General features: G+C 45.1%; 2 protein-coding genes and 1 pseudogene across 3 annotated transcripts; 1 reads left to right on the top strand and 2 right to left on the bottom strand.

The window, feature by feature from the left end:
• Positions 1-1,151: 1,151 nt before the first annotated feature.
• On the bottom strand, positions 1,152-4,529 carry LOC100382810 (F-box/LRR-repeat protein pseudogene; annotated as a pseudogene). The gene is made up of 4 exons (NR_159456.1): positions 4,133-4,529; positions 3,394-3,461; positions 3,215-3,267; positions 1,152-1,853 (listed from the first exon to the last, which is right to left on the bottom strand). The product of NR_159456.1 is annotated as an F-box/LRR-repeat protein pseudogene (transcript).
• A 1,774-nt stretch (positions 4,530-6,303) lies between these two features.
• On the top strand, positions 6,304-12,972 carry LOC100285961 (uncharacterized). The gene is made up of 14 exons (NM_001158850.2): positions 6,304-6,581; positions 6,794-6,855; positions 7,056-7,128; positions 8,026-8,093; positions 8,285-8,354; positions 9,268-9,336; positions 9,431-9,502; positions 9,638-9,711; positions 10,208-10,485; positions 10,596-10,980; positions 11,349-11,474; positions 11,681-11,785; positions 12,392-12,466; positions 12,545-12,972. The coding sequence occupies exons 1-14, from the start codon at positions 6,551-6,553 to the stop codon at positions 12,731-12,733; spliced, it is 1,677 nt and encodes a 558-aa protein (NP_001152322.2). The 5' UTR covers positions 6,304-6,550; the 3' UTR covers positions 12,734-12,972.
• A 1,620-nt stretch (positions 12,973-14,592) lies between these two features.
• Positions 14,593-17,730, bottom strand: LOC100276675 (uncharacterized). Its single transcript, NM_001374067.1, has 5 exons — positions 17,321-17,730; positions 17,077-17,146; positions 16,827-16,945; positions 15,749-16,454; positions 14,593-15,049 (listed from the first exon to the last, which is right to left on the bottom strand). Exons 1-5 carry the CDS (start codon positions 17,532-17,534, stop codon positions 14,914-14,916), a joined length of 1,245 nt encoding a protein of 414 aa, NP_001360996.1. The 5' UTR covers positions 17,535-17,730; the 3' UTR covers positions 14,593-14,913.
• Between the last annotated feature and the right edge of the window lie 3,668 nt (positions 17,731-21,398).

Raw genomic sequence — 21,398 nt, 5'->3', positions numbered from 1 at the left:
GAGGAATAAATATCCTTGATTTCAGTCCACCCTGTTCTGAAGTATTTTCATCACCAACAAAAACACTTGGTCCAGTCAGCATGGACTTCAGCTTCTCATGAAGTCCACCATCTGATGAAGTTTCTGAAACTGATTGGCAGTGAGAAGCACCGTTGTTCATCCTACTGTCAAAAACTTTACCAGACGTATCATTGTCTGCTGCATTTCTAGAAGCAAAATCAAGACAAGACTCAGGCTCCTCATTATGTTTTTTTTGTCAAGTACCAGTAACCTCGGAGATCTTTCAAAATCTTCATGAACTCCCATTCCTTCCTTACCTTTAGAGATTAGAGACTCCACAGATGCATGACTCCAGCTTGATCATGCTCAATTTTTTTTATTTTACATAAATAGCTAAAAATTGACTAAAATGGTAAAAGGGGTACTTTTTAGTCACTTTTAGGTCTTTGTGTTTGGACCTTTAGCTTCTCAAATAACTAAACGTACTTCGCATTAGCTCACTAGATCCAAACATGTTCTAAAGAGAAAAAATCACAGCACAAGGACAGTTGACAGCACAGAAGAAGGGAATTTACTGTCTGCTGAAGGGAACCAAAGGCTCCCTACGTTGTCCCTCCAAGCAGAACTATTCAGCAATCAGCGTACGCCCAAACCACCGGCAACGGCAACTTACCCTGTTGCTCTAGCAGCCGGAAAATCCGACTTCGCATGTCTTTTCTCCACAACAGCAACAGCATGAGGTAGCTGGCCTTGCATCCTTTCACTAATTCACACTTCGACGATCACTACAGGTACCAGATAGAAGTGGCAGAATCCAGTTTCCACTGACTGCAACGCCAAGAACATAAGTAGAGAGAAAATGAAAAATCATGCATTGATGACAAAAACAAATGCAGTAGTACGTGTCTGCCGAGCAACGCAGCGCACAGCAGACGATGAGAATTCAGACATGTACTAGGTGTGTGCCCGTGCGTTACCACGAGAGTTAAAAATTAGTATAAAATATAGATACGGAACGACAAACATCACTATGATATGCAAAATCCATATGAAAAATATCATGTAATACTAATATTATATTGACGGTATAAATATATTATTATAAATACGATAACTCAAATATCATGAACTGATATCGAACAAACATTATAAGAAGTTGAACAACCATGCTAAAACATTTATTCACAAGTACGACCAAGTACAGTTCAAGGAACAAATAACAATCCTCTCTCATGAAATGAAATAAAAAAGGGCAACACATACAGACACCTGACCGGACTTCAGAAGCTAGCTCCAGCTTAAACCAGCAATGGAACTCCCCACCTTCCATCATGCTGATCATCAGCAACTGCCCTTTCAAACACACGTCTTTGAACCCTGTTGCTACGATCCTGCAAACTGAACCTGTACAATATTAGCCAATTGTCTCTACCTACACTCTTCATATAGACAGCTCCACTCCTGGAGTATGGTCTTGCTGCAACAGTCATTTGTGGTCACAGACGTTGCAGTAGCATAAAAGGTCTCATTCAGAATTACACAAATTAATGAACTTGATACATAGTTCAATAGATTTTCAATTATTTGGTCAGCTGGTCTTCCATAAGTTTGTCAACTGGCCTCTACATCAGCTTTTCATCGGTGCTCTCTTGATGCAAAGATTTTGCTTTGGTTTCTCTTGATGCAGAACCTTCTCATCTACATGTCATCTGGCTTGTCATGTTGCATAGGCTTCTCCAAGCCATAAGAATGAAGTATAGACGCTATTGTTTGGTGCAATGTCAACCTTTGCTTTGCTGGAACTAAGTCCTATGAAAGCTACATCTGCTTTTATCTGATAATATGGCCTTGTTCTGGAAATAACGAACATGCACGTCAGCTTGAAGTTCAGTAACTGATACTGAGGAATAGAAATTGAAAAATCTTCAGTTGCTTTCCACACCAATGTTTTCAAGTCGGACGATTTGCTAGTCGTTCTGGCTGACCGACTAGGGCGATTAATCGCGATTAATCACGATTAGTCGGACGACTTGGGCGATTAATCGCGATTGGTCCAAACCGACTTGGACGATTAATCGCGACTAATCGCGATTAGTCGGACGACTTGAAAACAGTGTTCCACACATACAAAAAGAAAAGTAGAAAACTGATTGTAGAAAGTGAAGGTATTGATATTTATTTTTATCTAATATATATTATTATCATATTAACCAATACATTGTTTCGTTTTTCTTATCCAAATCTAGGTAGCACTGATCCATTCCATAGAAAATGGTGCATTACTTTGTGAGGAAAAACATTGAACTAATTTAAGGCAATGCTTGGTGACAAAATGCACCATATAAAAGTTTGAGTGTACTGATAGTCAGAAAAGACCATAAATTGCAAGAAAAGTATCTTTTGATTTGTTATTAGCACCGATGTTCCATTAAATTGCAATAAACTTTGTGTAAAAGACTAAAATTACCTCCTAACTGAACAATGCATTAGTTGACGTCTCTAGAAAGTGATACTAACTTCCTTGTTATTTTTTCGGTTACACATCATTGTTTTCCCAATAGAAAATAATGAATTCATGTCGATTGCTGCCATGTTTTAAGAACCTTTTGGACGTTGCTTGCATGCATACACAACACATTCGACAAAGCAACTTAAGTTTCCTGCTTTTTCAAATTTTCAGTAATCTTACCTTTAAAAATCCATTGCTATTTCAATACCATAGAAGTCTGTAACATTTTCTACTCAATCAGTGTTACCAGGCTACCTTTTTTAGTCCATTTCAATACCCTAACTTCATATTTCGACCCGGTTTTATTTTACTAATCATAGGAGTACTAACGGCTGAGTGATGCAGATAACTGATTGCTTCAGAGGGTATACTGAATCATGTCAGTTGTAGCAGCTCGGGCATGCAGGGAAAGGCAAAGCTGGGAGGATAGCTAAGCAGCCTAGGGAACCTCATTTGAATAACTGAAATGTAAGGGCATGGTCTTTACAAATTTTTTTACCAATGGTAATGTTTGTACCAATTCTATTGAACTGTTTAAACATGTGAAGATAGGACACTCTATTTTACTGTGTGTGTCACATTTTAGCATGCATGATGTGATGTATACTTGATTTAGCAAAGCAGTGAGCTTTTGGTAAACAATACAATATGAACAAAACAATACTACGTACTAAAAGGAAAAAATGAAAGCGTGAAGGCACTAACCAAATTTTTGAGGACTTAGGTGGAGAAGACTTAGCAAAACATGAGTTCTGGGCCTGCACGCATATCAATCAAATATCAAAGACCAGTTCCATGAACATAATAAAAATCAAATAGTTCCTTGAACACAATAGAGAGAATTGATTAATATTAGAAAAATTCAGGAAGGTGAATAAACCAACCATCAGGGTGATAGAACTTGGCTGTAGGTTGTCTTTATGGTTTCCTCGTCTGCATTCTTACCTAGCACCTTGAAGCACATGAAAACACAAAGAACACACATTGGCTTTACCTTAAATTCCAAGTCTGTATCATACAGTACATCTGAAACTACAAAGTAGGCTGCAGTAGTTTGTTACTATTACTAAAATAGTTCAACTTAGAACTAAATCGTTTTTTGGTGATAGAACCAAAACATAAAAGCATGGGAATAACAAATGATCAAACTTTTGTAACCAATCACCAAATTTCGATCAGGCAGAACCACAACGGATCAAATAATTAGATAGTAAACTGATCAACATCATGCAAATAGACCATTAGGATTGACACATGAAAATAATATATGCATAGTATAGCTCTCGCACAAACCAAAGAGGGCACAAATATTCCGTACAGGTCATGTCCCTTGTATAATGTATTGCCATGCCAATCAGAGACCAAGACAGCTCCAACGACAGATTTCAGGTCGGTCATCCATCTTATGCTACTTTAGGAGTCACCCAAAAATATGAACTTTTTGCCCATATAATATTCTAGTGATTTATAGTATCCCTTCCCTTAACCAAAGTTGAATAGCAGGAATTACACGTGGACCAATTACTTGGCATCACATCAAATGAGCAGCGTGGAGGTGAGATCGGCGCCCAGATCGTGTGAAGAATCAGACTATTCCGGATGAGATCAGCCAGGGTACCTCACCTTTCGATTCAGAGGTGGATGCAGGAGCAACGCGAAGAGGAGGCTGATGGCAGAGGATGTGAGGATGCGGAGGCAAAGCTCCTCAGCCGCATGCCAGACGCGGCCCGTGTATTCCCGCCAGCCTCGGCTGACCCCCGTGGCGGCCATGCGAGGCGAGGGGGGTGCACGGTGCCGAACGCGGAGGGAGGGAGCGATTCCGAGAGGAGAATGAGGAGCCATGCATCGGGGGCACAGCAGGGGCGAGATCCGCGATGACTGCTCAGGAGTGGTCGAGATCCGTGGTTGCCTGCTTGGGCGTGGGGAAGGATCCGGCGGGAGCTGCGGCTACCTGCTCGAGCGTGGGGCAGGGGCACAGTGTGCGTTGGGCGAGATACGCGGGCGTGGGGGCGAGATACGCGGACGCAGGGGCATGGCGGTGGTGGAGCCTAGGTGTGGACGCTGATGTGGGCGGGGGGCATGGAGTGTGGACGCTGACGTTACTAACTTAATATAGTAGTATATAGATAAGGAAGCTGAGAGAATGGAGCCTTAGCTTGATGGACCATAGTCCATAGCTTTTCCTGCTTCCGGAGTGATGGAACCCACAGAGAACAGCCAAGCGAGACCCGTCCATGGCTTGTTGATCGGGATGCACGTTTGAGAAGGGCGGCTATTGCAAGGTACTCGCATCCTATGCACCTTTTTTATGCCTCCTGTCTGTCTTAACATCGGTACAGTTTCAGTGCATGTTCAGTTAGTAGTTGGTTATGATGGTGGTAGTTATGAAGTGATGGATGGATTTGCGTATATATGGTATGGAAACACCGCATGTGATTGAAAAGTCAGAATGGTTAACCTATTGATTGGTACTCTCTTCGTTTCTTTTTAGTTGTCGCTGGATAGTTCAATTTTATATTATCCAGCGACAACTAAAATGAAACGGAGGGAGTATCATTACGAGCTGGTAGACGGCGCCAAGAACACAATGCTATCGATGGGTTCAACTAGTGTTTGATGGGTACAACTTTTGACGAGATAGAGTAGAATACCAAGGTGATGCCTTAGGCTGCCTGCAGCAATGACCTGTATAAGGTCCGCTACGCTAAATATAGCGGCTGCTATGGTCTGTATCGTCTCCAACAACATACTATAAAGGATACGTTAAAATAGCGGAGGGCAGTGTCGCCCGCTAGACTTGGAGGGTCCTCTATGCTCCTCTTCACCGCCTGTCAGCTTTATTTAAATACAAATTAGAGAGAGAAAATAATGTAGTTTATAAATTCTGTTACTATTGTATATATAGAAGACCGAATTTAGGGGACGTTGCTGGAGACTGAGAAGATATAAAAGACAAAATCTTTTAAAGTGTCCTGTAAAGGATAGAGAATATTTCTTTAGGGGATGGAATTTAAGGACACTGCTAGAGACAGTCTTACGAGATCGAATGGTAGACGTCCGGGCGCAGCCGGAGAGAGATGAGTGGCCGCCAGTACTCCCCCTAGCCACACTGCTGCATTTGTCCTCACTAAAGCGAAGGAATAGAGAGAATTGCACAGACTCTAGGGGCTAGTTTGAAAACTCAAATCCTCTTCGAGATTGAAGGGGTTTGGAGAAAAAGTTAGTTCATTTCCACCACAATCCTCTCCAAATTTCGAAGAGGGTTTGAGGTTCCCAAAGTAACCTTAGAAGGATTTATTTATCATGTTAGGACTTGTCCGATTTCGATCCACATGAATTGTGTGGGTTTAAATTCTAAATAAATCAAAATCTTTCATAATTTTTTTATAATCTCATCTAATCCACATGAGATAGAAAATAATAGAATAAGCCTTATTTGGAATATCTAGTTAGTTTTTGAAATACATGCTTATATATGTCTGGTACCACCTATCCTAATTCATAATTTGTACAATATTCAGGTGACTATATATAATATTCAATACAAAAACAATCTGTGTATGCTATTCTAAAAGATGAAATCAATCTGGACAGATTATAGTAACATCTGCTGGACAATCTTTTTTAGCGTCGTAGTTCATGATAATATAATGACATCTGTTGGACAGATTACAATGCCATAAAGGCGAGTGGACGCACGGTGAAATCAAGCGAAGGCCCGTCTAAGGCCCATTTGCAACCGGCCCATCCGCGAATAATAACCCTAAAAATTCTTCACTTCCCAACTCTGGACCACACACAAACCGCCGCCGCCGCTACCTTCACCACTGCGGACTGCACCAGCTGCCCGCCGACTACTCCGTTTCTCTTCCTAGTACATTGCCGCGTCGAAGGCGAGGTCCTCAGCAGCGCCGGCGGACTCCGCTCGCACGCCATACTCAGCCTACTCCGTCTTCCCCTGTCTAGCAGACACCCTCTTCCCCTCTCCACTCCCAATCTTATCGTCGCCTCCCTCGACGTCGCTGCTGCCTCCACTTCACCATGGCGCTTCACGCCCCGGTCCTCGTTCTGAGTAAGCGCCCCTTCACGCCTGCGCGCTAGGTTCTTGATTTAGACCGTTTCCTGTGTTGTCCGTGTCGGAATCTGCTGGTCCCGTCTTTCGAACCCAACGATTTGCTTTATTTCGATTTTTAGGGCTCAATCCTGTCTGATCCGTTCTCCTCACTTGTCTGTTTCTGTGAAATTTGTCTCAACCTGTTTCGGTTTGTGCTTTGGTCTGAACAGAGGACTCGCTGAAGCGGGAGTCTGGCGCGAAGGTTCACCAAGCCAACATCCAGGCGGCCAAGGTACAGATTCTCAAGCTGCTCCGCTCGTTCGCTTTAGTGGCCTCTAAGAATGTAGTCCGATTAATTCAGTGTTACTGTGGAACAGTACAATTTGTAGTTGAACCATTTGTCTGCTCATGCTGTGCAAATTATTTTTGATGAAGGCTGCAGTTTGACTGTACTGTATTTAACATTCCATGTTAAATAATATTTTATCACAGGCTGTCGCTGACATCATACGCACTACATTGGGTCCCAGATCCATGCTGAAAATGCTTCTGGATGCTAGTGGAGGTATGCCTAAGGCTTGCTTGTAGTCTATGAGTTTCATTGTTGGACAAAAGTTAACTTGAACCATTTTGTGTTGAATAACTTTGATGGCTGGTAATAAACGTTGAATTTTGCGTTCTTGATTGTGTGCTGTGTTAGGCTTAACAACTCATCTTGTTATGCTTGGTTGCCATATGGAATTGGACATGTGCAAATATCCTTTCTGTCAGAGATAAGATCAAACTGCTTTGCAATGTGAAATGCTATTAAGGTGCTGCCTCTATGATGCTTGATATTGCCAATGTTTCAGTTTACAGTTCTACTATTAAAATATTTTTGACTACATCCGCTTAATGGTGATGGTATCCTCCTGTATGAACTTTGCTTGGTTCCTTTCACTAAATAGTACTCCCTCCGTTCCAAAATAGTATTCGTTTTAGCTCTTGGTTTTTATGTATTTATTCAAATGCATGATGTTGTATCTAGACACATATAAAACACATACATCAAGTATTGTATGAATCCAATAATTACATAAAAAGAATTTTAATTTAGGACAGAGGGAGTAAATACTTTTGGTTTGCTGAGAATGTTGATGTAAGATGAACATACATTATTTGTGGGTTAATTCATATCTGACTGTGAAATTATGTACAGAGTAACACATCGATCGGGATGTATTTTCCTATACCAATGCTCGTATGTAGTTGCTATTTAGAAATGAAACGTATCCGGGATGTATTTTCCTATACCAATGCTCGTATGTAGTTGCTATTTAGAAATGAAACGTATCAAAACTGATCTCATTTTATGTGAGAAATAACATCGATTGTACTATCGGTTATTACATCAATCTCATGTATGTATTGACTCTCTTGAGCCGCTACAGTGTTTTATTATGTTTTGGTTATTTTTCTTCAGGTATTGTGGTTACTAATGATGGTAATGCCATTTTGAGGGAAATAGACATTGCACACCCTGCTGCCAAGGTATGCCAAATTATCTTGGTTGCTTAGCTGTGGAAGTCTGTTGATGAAATTATCAGTCAACCATCACATATTTTTTCCTTTATGGTGGATGGATTTGTGTTGCGAGACCCCATATATATACCTAATTGTATGTGCAGTCTGATTTATGTTGCAAGTCCCATGTACCTAATTGTGGTTGTGTTAATGTGCAGTCTATGATCGAACTAAGTCGTACACAGGATGAAGAAGTTGGTGATGGCACTACATCTGTCATTGTTCTAGGTATGGGTATTTTTTTGTGAAATTTCTTTTCGGAAAGTTGATGGCTATGATGAACATCATTGCAATTTATTTGCATCAAACTAAAGCAGTGCTATTTGCAGTATCATCCAATTATGGTGTAACAGTTGAATCTGTTTTGAGTCGAGCTTAGCTGTTGGCTGTTACTATGTGCCTCAACTAGTATTTCTCATAAGCATGTTAAGAACAAACGGTTTGTGTGCAAATTGATGCCTACTAATAAAATTCTAGATAATCTCTGCCATTGTTTTTGAGGCATCATATAGGCGTCTAGGCACCCCCGGTGCTGGGTGTCACAGGATGCCACAAGAACTTTTTTCTGTCTCCGGGCCAACCCCATTTCCATTAATCGCCCGACAAAATACAGATGTTTGTGATCAAACCAATATAAGTGAGAGGGGAAACATAAGTGAGGGGAAACAGACCACAAAACATTATCAAACCTTATTAAAATGACAGTCTGTTTCAGATCATCATTCTAGCAAGATGGATGCAAGACATAAATGACTGGTTTCAGACCCTACTGATGCCACAAGGTTTTAGTTATGCCATATGGCATTGGTGCCACCTAGAACTCTAGAAGGTGCCTAGGCATGGATGCGTAACCCCAGCGTCACAGGATGCCACAACGGCTAAAAAACCATGATATCTATATCACATTTCATAGTTCATACATTGATTCTAGTTAAGTGGCTGTACATTCTTAGGCTGTCTTCTGCAGCTATCATATCTCATCCCCTATTTCAAACTTCACTATGTAAACAGTGCAATCTACAGTGGAAAAAATCCTTTATTTTACACGATTTGCCGCGGATAGCCTTAAGGATTTGATCAGATATTTTCCTTACAACACCAACTTAGGCAAACATATCTTTATTTTTACCCTCTTATCTAGCTGGAGAGATGCTACATGTTGCACAGGCATTCATCGACAAGAACTACCATCCAACTGTTATTTGCCGAGGTAAGATTCCTTTATTCTCAGTACTGCACTTTACTAGGGTAATACCTGTTTTTTATATCTTAACTTCTGAAACTTGTATTTTTCTTATCTTCAGCATATACCAAAGCGCTTGATGATGCTATTGCTGTACTTGACAAAATTGCAATGGCTGTTGATGTGAATGATCGTAAGTTTACAGTGAACATATATTTTGTACTGGATCCTGGCACTTTGTCAATGTCACAGGAATTAGCTCTTCCCTCTTGCATACACCATGTGTTACACAATTAGACTGATGTCACCAAATATACTGTTAATGCAGGTGGGGCAATGCTAGGCCTTGTGAAGAGCTCCATTGGTACGAAATTCACTGGCCAGTTTGGTGACCTTATTGCTGTAAGCATCTTTCTTCCATGTGGAACTTCAACAATTCCCTCCAAATTATAGTTCACTTTGGTTTTGTCCCAAGTCAAACTTCTTTTACTTTGACCAAGTTTAAAAAAAGAAAACAAACAGCCCAACATCTACAACATCAAACTAGTACCCTATGTCCCAAATTATAGGTTGTTTGGCTTTTCTGGATACATAGTTTTTGCTATGCGCCTAGATATACAATATGTCTAGATACGTAATAAAAATTGTTTATCTATAAAAAGCCAAAAATGACCTATAATTTGGAACAGATGGAGTACATTAAATTCTCCGCAAAATATGTTTTAATAGTGCATTTATTTGAACTTGTGCATGTTTTTCCCCTCTAAAATCTTGTTCAGAGTTAGAAAAGTTTGACTCAGGACAATGCCAGAATGATTAAATAAATTTGAATTGGAGGGGGGTAGTACCTATTCAACCTTGATTTTACGTATTTGATAACTCGTGTTGCTGTATTCAGGACCTTGCTATTGATGCTACTACAACAGCAGGTGTTGACCTTGGTCAGGGTATGCGTGAAGTTGATATCAAGAAATACATTAAAGTTGAAAAGGTTCCTGGTGGTCAGTTGGAGGATTCTAGAGTCCTTAAAGGAGTTATGATCAATAAGGATGTCGTGGCTCCTGGGAAAATGAGGAGAAAGATAGTAAACCCCCGTATCATCCTGTTGGACTGCCCTGTTGAGTATAAGAAAGGAGAAAATCAGACCAACGCTGAGTTGATGAAGGAAGAAGATTGGTAAGAGATATCCATGTACCACAATGATTTTACCTAAATACAATGCATGCATAATTTTAAAGTAATTTGGTAGAATTCTAAGGTATATTATGTGGCAAACTTTATTGCAGGCAGGTTCTGTTAGAGATGGAGGAAGAATACATAAAGAACCTGTGCGGTCAAATTCTAAAATTCAAGCCTGATTTAGTCATAACTGAGAAAGGGCTCAGTGATCTCGCTATCCATTATTTGAGCAAGGCTGGGGTTAGTGCAATCCGTAGACTTAGGAAAACTGACAACAACAGGATTGCTAAAGCTTGTGGAGCAGTTATAGTGAACAGGCCTGAGGAGCTCCAAGAATCTGATGTTGGAACAAGAGCTGGCCTGTTCGAGGTTAAGAAGATAGGTGATGAGTTCTTTTCCTTTATTGTTGACTGTAAAGATCCCAAGGCATGTACTGTTCTGTTGAGGGGAGCAAGCAAGGATGTATTGAATGAAGTTGAGAGAAACCTGCAGGTATTTCTTCCTCTGCATTTCCATGTATCTGTACTCCTAGAAAAAACAATTCTAGAAACCTTTCTTTTATTAGTTGGCAGGCACAATATGATCTCAGCCAGCTATTCCTTTCAAATTCGAAATCCAGCATTTTGTTTCATTGATGGCCAGTAGAATTCTTTTGACCATCTAGCTAACATGCATGTATGATTAGCGTTGGATCTTTGGTTCCCTCGTTTTAATTTTCCTTATTAACTCTTTTACTGTAACTACATATACAGGTATTCTAATTTTGTCAGGAACCCAACTATTTGTAAAGAACAATCATTTCCCTCGAAGAATGTCCAAGTTCAGACTAATATAATGGTCGCTGTACATTTTCAATGCAGGATGCCATGTCCGTTGCAAGGAACATTTTGAAAAATCCAAAACTCCTTCCTGGAGGTGGCGCTACAGAGCTGACTGTATCAGCAACACTGAAGCAAAAGAGTTCTTCAGTTGAAGGTGTGGAAAAGGTATTGTTTTTTACTGTTGATTACCTGTATTGGATATTAACAGTCGATTAAGCTATATTTATGTGGTTGCTTAGTGCAACAGTGCTTGATTCTGTAATCTTGTGGCCACATATACTTTGTAAATGTGATGTTATTGTGCTCAGTGGATTTTTGCACCATTCTTTGATGTGCAATTTCTGATTGGTTTTGTTTTCTGTTTATGTCAGTGGCCCTATGAAGCTGCTGCTCTAGCATTTGAGGCAATTCCAAGGACTTTGGCCCAAAATTGCGGTTTGAATGTTATTAGGATAATGACACAACTTCAAGGAAAGGTAATAAATCCCAAAATACATTATGTTTTATGGACTTGTCCCTGTATCGAAGTGGTACCTGTAAATGTATTCTATCAGAAGCATCATAAACTTGGCATTTAGGAAAGGTTGGAAATTTGGATAGAGGGTGTTGTGGGGTTCTCTGCAGAAATTCAATTAAAATTGCACCTTGAAAATGCTTGAGATCTTATTGAAGCATCTACATGCAAAATGATCTTGAACACTATTTTGGAAGTACTGCTCTGGGGCCCTATTTAGCAGGGGAGCTGAAATTATTCATGAGGGATTGAGGGGGTGGCAGTGGTAACTATTGAACTATTGAAGGCGCAAAATAAAAAAAATTCAACAAATTACCTGTGGATATGGGCGATTGTGATATAATTCCATGTAATTTAGTTTGTTATCCTAAGTTACTAGAATTACACTTCCAGACAGGGTCCTTGTAACGTCAATATTTTTTTTACCTTTCAGATTTCACTACCATTAAACTGCCTTAAAATCTGAGTTAGGAGAACATAGGCTTCTAATGGATTTGAGATGTTTGTTATGATTGATTATTAGAAAAAAATAGTTACTTCGATGACATGTATGTTTTTTTTTCGTCAGCATGCTAATGGTGAAAATGCGTGGGTTGGCATTGATGGAAGGACTGGTGATATTGTCGATATGAAAGAGCGAAAGGTATTTCTTTTTATGTGCACAAAAGCATGCCTGACCAATGTTTGTTTGCATGTCTAACCACAATGTTGTCCATTTTAGATCTGGGATTCCTACAGTGTTAAAGCACAAACGTTCAAGACAGCAATTGAGGCTGCTTGCATGCTTTTGAGAATCGATGACATTGTCAGCGGTATCAAGAAGAAGCAGGCTCCTGGAGCCTCAGCTCCAAAGCAACCCCAAATTGAAACTGAGGGCGATGCTGACAATGAGCAGATGATTCCAGAGTAGAGGCTGTGGCGAACCTGCACTGGCAAAGTTATTTACTAGTGTCAAGGTAGCACTTCGAGCAGAGTTCATTTTGGTGGTTAGCCTTAGCTTAAAGATGCACCTTGTTTTATATAGTTTGATGAGTGGTACGAGGGTTTTGGGATCCAGGTTTTGAGTGTGGTTGCTGCTCGTTTTGATTTGGACTGATGAAAAAGCAGTGAAACTAGCCTTTATTTATGGCTAACTTTGCCTGTTGTATGCCGCAAATCTACTTTTTTTCTTGGCAACGTCTCGTTTCGCACGATCCAAACTGAGTCTTAATGCTGTCTTTTTTTCATGACCCGAGCTTGGTCTTACCATTACAACTTTACAACTTCGGGTCATTGGATCGACGGCACTTGATGAGTCATTATTGTTAAAAGCTTTCTTTGATCCTACCAATACGTTTTGACATGCTGAAAAACTCAATTATTTTGAGAAGAATCTAATAAAACACAAAAGATCACTGTCAATCCGGGGATCCCCGACCCCCGTGCATGAGAATGGTGTGTATTTATGTGTCTCACTCCCAACTGAAGTAGAGAATGGTGTGTGGTCATGAAATACATGATATATCAGATACCTGAAGTTAATTTGCTTGCGTAGTTCTACCTCAGCTTTCAAATATTTCGTTGCATCGGCATTACAAGTTCATCCTTACACAGTGAACAAAGATTTTGAATGATTAACATTTCATGGAACACATGTTTTTCAACCAGAACCATAACACAAGCAAACATAGAATCACAAACAAAAAGCATTGCAGATAATTTTTAATAAACAGAGTGTAGAACGACAGAGGACAGAAAAATAAGAAGAAACTACTTTCTTCGTTCATAAATATATGACACCATTGATTTTTTTAAAAAAAATCGACCTTATTCAAAAAGAATAAATTATTATTTATTTTTTTGTAATTTGTTTTATCACTTAAGGTAGTTTGTGTTTGACATAAAGATTTTTTTTAATTTATTTTTGAATAAAAATACAAGCTGGGATAAGCAAAGTAGAGGATAAAAAACGAGGGCAGTGGAAACAAAAACGTGACAAGGGCATACATGACCAGAACAGCTGCACTTGCATGGATAGATTAGCAAACACTGTATAGAACTATTCATTAATGCATTGCAGGAAATAATACTACTGGCCTGATTATCGTTGCCTGTCTTTGATAGTTTGTACTCTCTGTCCCAATATATTAGTCGTTTGAAATATTGATTTTTATGTCTTCGTTTAAATAAACGGATGATGATGAATCTAGACACATATATAAAATAAATACATTAATTATTGTATGAATCAATCAAAAGGTTAAAACGAATTTTATTTTGAAACGGAGGAAATATCAGTTGCATCCTTTTTAAACTGAAACGGATGGAGTTATGTTTAAAGCAGATACAGGGGGTGGTGGGACACTGCACAAGCACAATATCGTACTACCTTGTTTGTGTGCCATATGCTGATCACTGAAATGCTTCCATGTCCCATTCTCCATTATATGACCTTACTATAGCTAAAATTTTGTAGGTAGGCTCTGTCAAGCTTGGCACATAAGTCGTGAAACTATCTTTTTAGGGTGTCTGACAACATTTATAGAGTTTTGTACTGTTGGCTAAACCGAGTAGTTTTATTCCATATTTGTTCCAGGTAGGTCAAATATTTAAGTTTTAGAAAGGACAATTCATCCCAGCTCTACTCGGGTCATCTCGATCTTATCGCGGTGCATCTCCAACAGCTAATTTCAGAAAATAACCATTAAAACGTGAATACGATTTTTGTCCCCTTAAAAAATCTACAAAATCTGACGGGTACGCTGGCTTCTTGCTGTGAGCAGCGGCCGCTGGCCGGTGCGTCAGCTAGCCGTCAGGAAAGCACAGTGCACGACAGGATCCAACAGTGAATGACAGCATCATGCATCGCTTCCAGTCGCACGTGGGGCCACCGGCCCCTCGGGCCTACAGCGTCCCGCACTCGTTAAAAGAAGACAAGTGTAGTGCTCAACGTGATTTCAAGTTTTCAACACTTAGACACAGCTAAGTACTTGCTGCCTGCATGGCCTCCACGACAACGGCATGTTTGAAAATTGAAAATGCTAAACAAAGCTACGCTTGTCTTCAGATCAAGATTTGCGTTTACACATAAAGAAGGATGAGCCAAATGCGCTATTTCTGCTGCTGCTGCTGCGGCGGCGGCTTTTTCCTCCCCGGGATGCATCTTCCCCTGACCCCTCCGTCGCCTTCATCCATGGCCTCCTCGCCGATGGCGGCACCACCAGCAACGCCGCCGGGCCTACAGCTCCTGGATGGGAAGTTTTAAAACAAGGATAAATAAAAACCATTCCGTCGATCTGCAATCGTCCAGCTCTAGCTAGCTAGCTAGTAGATGCTGCCAGCAAACGCCTTCTCCTACGGCTGTAGGCGTGCAGTGGCTGCGCCCAATGCGACTCTGCTGCGCACAGCTACAGTACACGGGCATGGCACAGTGCACGAAGTACGACCCACTGACGAAAAGGCACTCACCAGACCACCCCAGTAGTACACATGGTCCGTGCCAGTGCCATGCCATTATTCACAGGCACGCGGAAGTCCGGTACGCTACTCCGGCCGGCGATACGCTACAGTACCATACCACTCTCTTTCTCTGGCTGACAACCACATTCGGTCGCAGAGACGGGCATACATTCGCCTTTTGTGTGTCAAGTGTTGAGTAGTACTAATGTTGGGAGGATCACGGCTAAACTCCAAGCTTCTCATTCAGCCTCAACGTGGCATGCATGCTATACTATACAGCGAGAAAACACAAAACCTAGGAGGTGATGGAGATGGAGATCGAGCGGGAGACATGACCTCACAAAATGCGGCTACGAAACAACGGCCAGAACCGCGTTTAATTAATCCTGTCATGTCATCCATGACAAAGCCATACCAGGACGGACGACGGGGTGCTAGTGGTAGAAACAAAAATTCCAAGCGAAGTGAGGGCGCTAAAAACTGTTACCTCTCCTCATTGTACGAGTTGGAGCGCTTGAGCGACGACGCCGGCAGCGGCGTGCCCCTGCCGCCGCCGCCCTCCACGATGCTGCCGCTGAAGTACTCCTTGTCCTCGGCGGCGAGGCGGCCGAACCGGCGGCCCAGGTCGGTCCCCGCGCCCACACCGTCCTCGTCCTCGTCCGCGTCCGCGCCGCCGCGGGCCGAGAGCCGGCTCACGAGGCCGCAGCTCCGCCTCGGCTCGGCGCGGCACTTCCCCGGGCCGCCGCCGCCGCCTGCCGCGGACGGCGCCGTCGTCGACCCACACGCGATGAGCTGCAGCAGCATGGACCCGGGACGGCTCGGCTCAGGCACTTCCGACGTGGCCCTCCTCCCCGGCTGCTGCTGCTGCTGCATCAGCAGCGCCGCTGGCGGCGGGGGCTTGTCCGAGGACGTGGAGGACGGCGGCGAGGTCTCCTCGACGGGGAGCTCCACGGGGCGGGCCCGGTTGGTGGCCGCGCGCGCCGAGACGGCGGCGGCGGCGGCCTTCTCGGGCCGCCCCGACGCCGTCCGGCGGTGGTGGTACGAGTGGCCCAGCTCGTCGTCGTCCCGGTCCTCCACGGCGTCGTAGTCTCCGTAGCCGTCCACGGGGTACTGCTTGTTGTGGCTCATGTGAGGGAGCGCCAGCGGCGGCTTCGTCGGCGACCGGTCGGTCACGCGTAGGTGCTGGAACCGATCTGCACGGCCCGGGGAGAACGGAGAAGGCGTGGTGGTGTCAGAGAAGAGAGGAAAAAAGTGCACACGTACTGCCTGCCCCCCCATTTGGAATTGAATGATCTGGCGAGGCAGGTGGCCGATTATTAATTCCAGATGATGGGCCACGCTGATGCTTCCACACCTCAAAAAGTCTTCGCGAATTACGAGGTTGTGCAGAAAGGGAGACGCTACGCTGCAATGCAACCGTGTGAAGCAGACCAAAAAGGCTGCGCTCGCTTTTACTAATCTCAGCACAGCAGCAGCCCGGCTGACGCCGGTGAGAAGGAAGGAAACCATGGTAGATAGAACTCGAACGAGATGGACGCAAAAGAGACGAGGAATGAGATGCGTACCGGAAGAAGAGCAGCCAGGGAAGATCTCGGAGCCCTTGAGCACGTACTCCACGCCGTCCGACGGGTAGATCACGTCGTTCTCCGACAGGTCGTTCCACACGTACCCGTTCTTGTAGTTCCTTCAACCAAAATGGTCGCCAGCAGGGCAGCAGTGTAAGCTCACTTGGTTTGTTTTGCTCTCAACAGATTGCGCCACGTTGCCTGCGTAGTGTAATGTAGCTAGAGAAGGAGAGTGCAAGCGGGTAGCTACCTCTTGCAGGACCACGAGAAGAGAGCCGGCATGCCCTTGCCCCTCAGCAGCGTCAGCCTGTCCATGACATCTTCACAGCCGCGAGAACGTGCGTAGTAGTAGTAGCAAGAATATTGCAGTAGCGAGCAACGTCAGCAGCTTCCTTGATAGAGAAAGGAGAGGAGAGGAGAGGAGAGGAGAGAAAGGAAGGACATGCAGCTAGAGCTAGCTAGCTCCACACTCCTCCACACGGTACTGCTCATACCTTTGAGGCGAAGGGGCTGGTGCGGGTGCTGCGCGAGCTCCATGAAGTGCGGGTGCTCCAGCTGCCCGTTGCGGCAGAGGTAGTAGATGATCTGCACCCTCCGCATGGGCCTCGCCGGCGCCGGCCTCCCCGCCGACGCGTACGCCGCCGGCCTGCCGCGCTCGGGGCTCGCCTCCACCCTGCCCGCCGCCAGCCTCCTCCCTCCCGCCTCCATGCCTCCTCCTCCCCCCTCCGGCTCGCTCCGGTGTCACGCACGAAACAGCAGGAACTACGACGAGTCGGCGACCTTGGAGGCTACTCTACCGGCCCCCCCGCAGGCTGTACGGGCCTGCGAAGGAGGCCGCTCTGGGATTTCGGGAGGAGGGGGAGCGAAGGGCGACGACGAATGGAGCGGGAATGGAACGTCAGTCGTCAGCCGAGTAGAGTAGTACTAGCGAGCGGACGAGCACTTTTTATACGTCGCGTCGCGCGCTCCGCGGGTTTCGAAAGAGGCCACCCACCCAAACAGCCAGTGGACAAAAACTTTTCCCCCCTACCCGGCCGTCGTGGTCCGGTTTACATTCTGCTTTTACCGCGCCGGCCGCGAGCAGAGCACCACCGGCGCCGCACGGCGACGTGGTGGAAGCTGGAGGCAGAGGAAAGAGAAGGGGGGGGCACTGCAGTGCAGGGCGCTCAGGCCCCGGACGGACGGGCATGCAGACGGCGTCATCAATCGTGCACTGCGGCGCATTCATTGCACCTGCCATGCCACGCACGGTGCAGCGCTGCCGTTGCCGTAGGCAGCGCCGGTGCTCGGCCGAGACGTGATGTGGACCTGTGCTGCTGGGCGGACCGGCGGAGGAGACAGCGGGCAGGAGAGGAGACGGGGAGGGGGTGGGGGGACCCTGCATGGATGGGCATTCGGGGTGTAGCCCTTCCTGTCCTGCCCACCTTTCCGCGCGCGCTTCGATCGGCCGGATCGGTGTGGCCGGCCGTGCCAACAAGCGCCTCCCTCCCTCGTCACCACCACGCGTACTGCTTTGTTTTGGTCTGCTCCGAGGTGTTTTGCATGTGCAGCAGTGCAGGACGAGGGACGCGATTAGCAGGCGTCTTTGTGCGATCATCGTCAACTGGCTGGGCTGGGACGGCGTGCAGCTTTTTTGTTCAGGTCTTGTGAGAGCATGAATGATGGGATGGGATGGCAAATGGCAGGCCGAGTCGTGCCAGTAATAAAAAGAAATCCAAACGCTCCATGCGCGACGGGCCCCTCCTTGCAGCAATTCAGTCACGGGCCGCCACGTCGTTGCTCTCCGCGCCTCTAGAGCCAACGTACCTCTGGTAAAAATCATGTTGACCTTCCTCTATGTACTACTACTACTAGATCTTCTCTGGATCGGAGAACCGGATCCGATTTGGGTTTTATGGCCGTCGTTTATCAAATGATCCACCAGTGGCCCATCAAGACCAAATATTACTTCCTTCCCATGCAACATGCATGCAGCGTTGCAAGCCAAGCCCAGAAAAGCGGATACAAGTCTCCGATTTATTTAGTATTTACTAGTGCTGTTTCTTTGCCCTTCTGCGATGAGGAATGAATGACACGGCAGTAGCTTAATTTATTTTTGTCAGTTTTCGCCACAGTACAAACGATGAAGTTTGCTCTGTGTGTCTACGCAGCTCCATGCAGCAGTGGCTATACATTCTAGTAGGATGTTTTTTTATTTTATTTTGAGAGAGAATGCTTGCTAGGACTAGGCGACTAGCTAGTAGATTGCTGCACTTCTTCGCCAGCCTATTTGATGATTTCACGGGCCAGCTGGCAGCCGCCGTGCCCCGTGGCTAGACATGTCCATCCATGCAGGCATGGTGAAGCAAGAGACATCCACTAGGGCCCTTCAACGCCGTAATAATGTCTGTTGGAATCAAACCTTTGGACGAATTTGCGCCTAGTCGGACAGGAGGCAACCCCGTACTAGGCATCGCTGATCCAGTGAAACCAACGACTTTCAATTGCGACGGGAGGAACAGGACCCTCTCAAGGAAAAGTCAAATGCTTGCTACTACTGCGCCCACTTGTAGACTTGTAGTATGACGGTACGTCGGTACGTACGTCCTAGAAGCGTCTCTTCTGCTGCGACTGCGACCATGCGTCGTCTGCGGAGACGGTTCAGAAAAGAGGCTACACTGCCCAAGGAGAAGGAACCGGGCCAGGACGGCAGCAAGCAATGGCCCGCCCAGATAGGCAGGCTTGCAGCGGGGACACGAGAAGCCAAGGTGGCCAGATCGGTCATTGCAGTAATAATAAAGGGGTTGCAGCGATGGCCGCTGTATGCACGGGGGCACTGGGCACAGGCGCACAGCGCCACAGCAAAGCTCCTGTCAGGCAGGCAGGCAGCCAGGAGCAGGAGGCACCGCAAGAGGCCCTCGCTTTGGCTGGCGGCACCCATGGCCGACGACTCGACTCGACGCTCGGGACAGAAGGCCTTGTCGACACCACTCATCTGCCTTTGGATTCGTGCGCCTGCCCGTTGTCTCCGTCACTGCAACTTTCGGCAGTGGCACAGCGCCATGCACGCTGCAGTAAATGTTAGGCGCGCCGGGCCGGCGCCGCGCCAGTCCCGCCCGGCATTGTTGCTGTTGGCTCTCGCATGCCGCAACGAGTCATAGAGATTAGGCAGAGGTCACGGCCGGCCGGTGCGCGGTCGGCATTGTTACCGAAGGCCACGGCTGGCATTGTTTCGGCAGCGGCACACAGCGCCATGCCGATGCGGTTGGCATTGTTACCGCCTCCAGCTACACAGGCAGAGGTCATACGGACAGTCGTGGCCTTGAGCTGAGCATGGAGTCAACACAGCAGTGTGCCGGAGTACTCCCCAGTACGGCGGACGGGCAGAGGCAAAGGCACGTCAAGTCTTCAATTCTTGCACACAGCCCTTTCAGCTGATGCAGATTCTTTTAGCATGTACAGTACAGATCAACTGTGTAAAGCACTGCTACGACTACGCTTTAGCGCTGGGGCTTTTGTATGTCGCGGCCAAGCGGTGGCAGGCTGTCTTCATCCCCACCGTAAATCGGAGATTCAGAGAGGGTTCAGAAGGGCATTCAGTTTAGCAAAGTAAGATTATAACTTCTAGCCGTCAAAATCGGCTTCTGATCAGCTAAACGCTTCGTCTGTGAGAATCATTTCGACGAAAATCACTTAAACCAACGTGAATGCAGAATCCGCCGAATCGTCCCGCCACTTTCTAAATCCTAAACTATACAGATCCGTTTATCTTTCTCTGTGTATAAGCCTCACGATATCCAGATTTTTGTAACAGTTAAATTATCCAAGAAGCTAGATTCTCATAAAAGCTCTTTAGAAAAAAAAAACTGAACCAAAAAAGGACAGTCCACGGTAACCTTTAGTGTTACTTTGGAAACTTAAATCCCTTTAAGATTGGAGTGATTTGAGTTGAAAATTAGTTAACTCAATCCCCTCCGATCACCAAGAGGTCTAGCTCTTAGGCTAATTCTGAAACTTAAACCCCCGTTGGATCCCGTTTTTTCTTAGGATGAGTAATCCTATTTTTTAAAAGTGAGCAACCGACGGAGGTACCATGTGAATGAGATATTTAGTTTTTCATAGAAGTTTTTCTCTCCCCCTAAGTTTAACTCCCCTTGCTTTTAAATTAGAAAGTTCAGTGTCCTGCCACCGGCCTCTCCTGACAGGCTGACACAGGTACTGACTGTGTTATTGCTTTTATTCTTGCGAGTGCCAGTTAATAGCACATCTGCCTGTTGCGGGGTTGCTATTTTGCTCCAGCAGATGCACCCAAGCCCTAAGGGAGTGACCTGGTTGATACTCGCAAGAGCTGGCGTCCAGCAGTCATCCATGAGACACAAAAGGGTCAAATGGCAAACATGATGGGTCTATTTGGTTTCCTACCTAAGGCGCCACAATCTGCCTAAACTTAGGTGCTCGAATTAAAGAACTAAGCTTAGACAGAAAAGTTAGGCACGTTTTGGCCCTTTAGGCAGCAAACTAAACAGCCCCGATGTGCCAAAATGGCAAGCACGCAATCGCCAGTACAAATTTGCACAAAATACGCCACGGAGA

This window comes from Zea mays, chromosome 1, assembly GCF_902167145.1.
Source record: "Zea mays cultivar B73 chromosome 1, Zm-B73-REFERENCE-NAM-5.0, whole genome shotgun sequence".
NCBI classification, from domain to species: domain Eukaryota; kingdom Viridiplantae; phylum Streptophyta; class Magnoliopsida; order Poales; family Poaceae; genus Zea; species Zea mays.
Note: the sequence above shows the minus strand (reverse complement) of the source record. Positions and strands in the feature narration are given on the sequence as shown.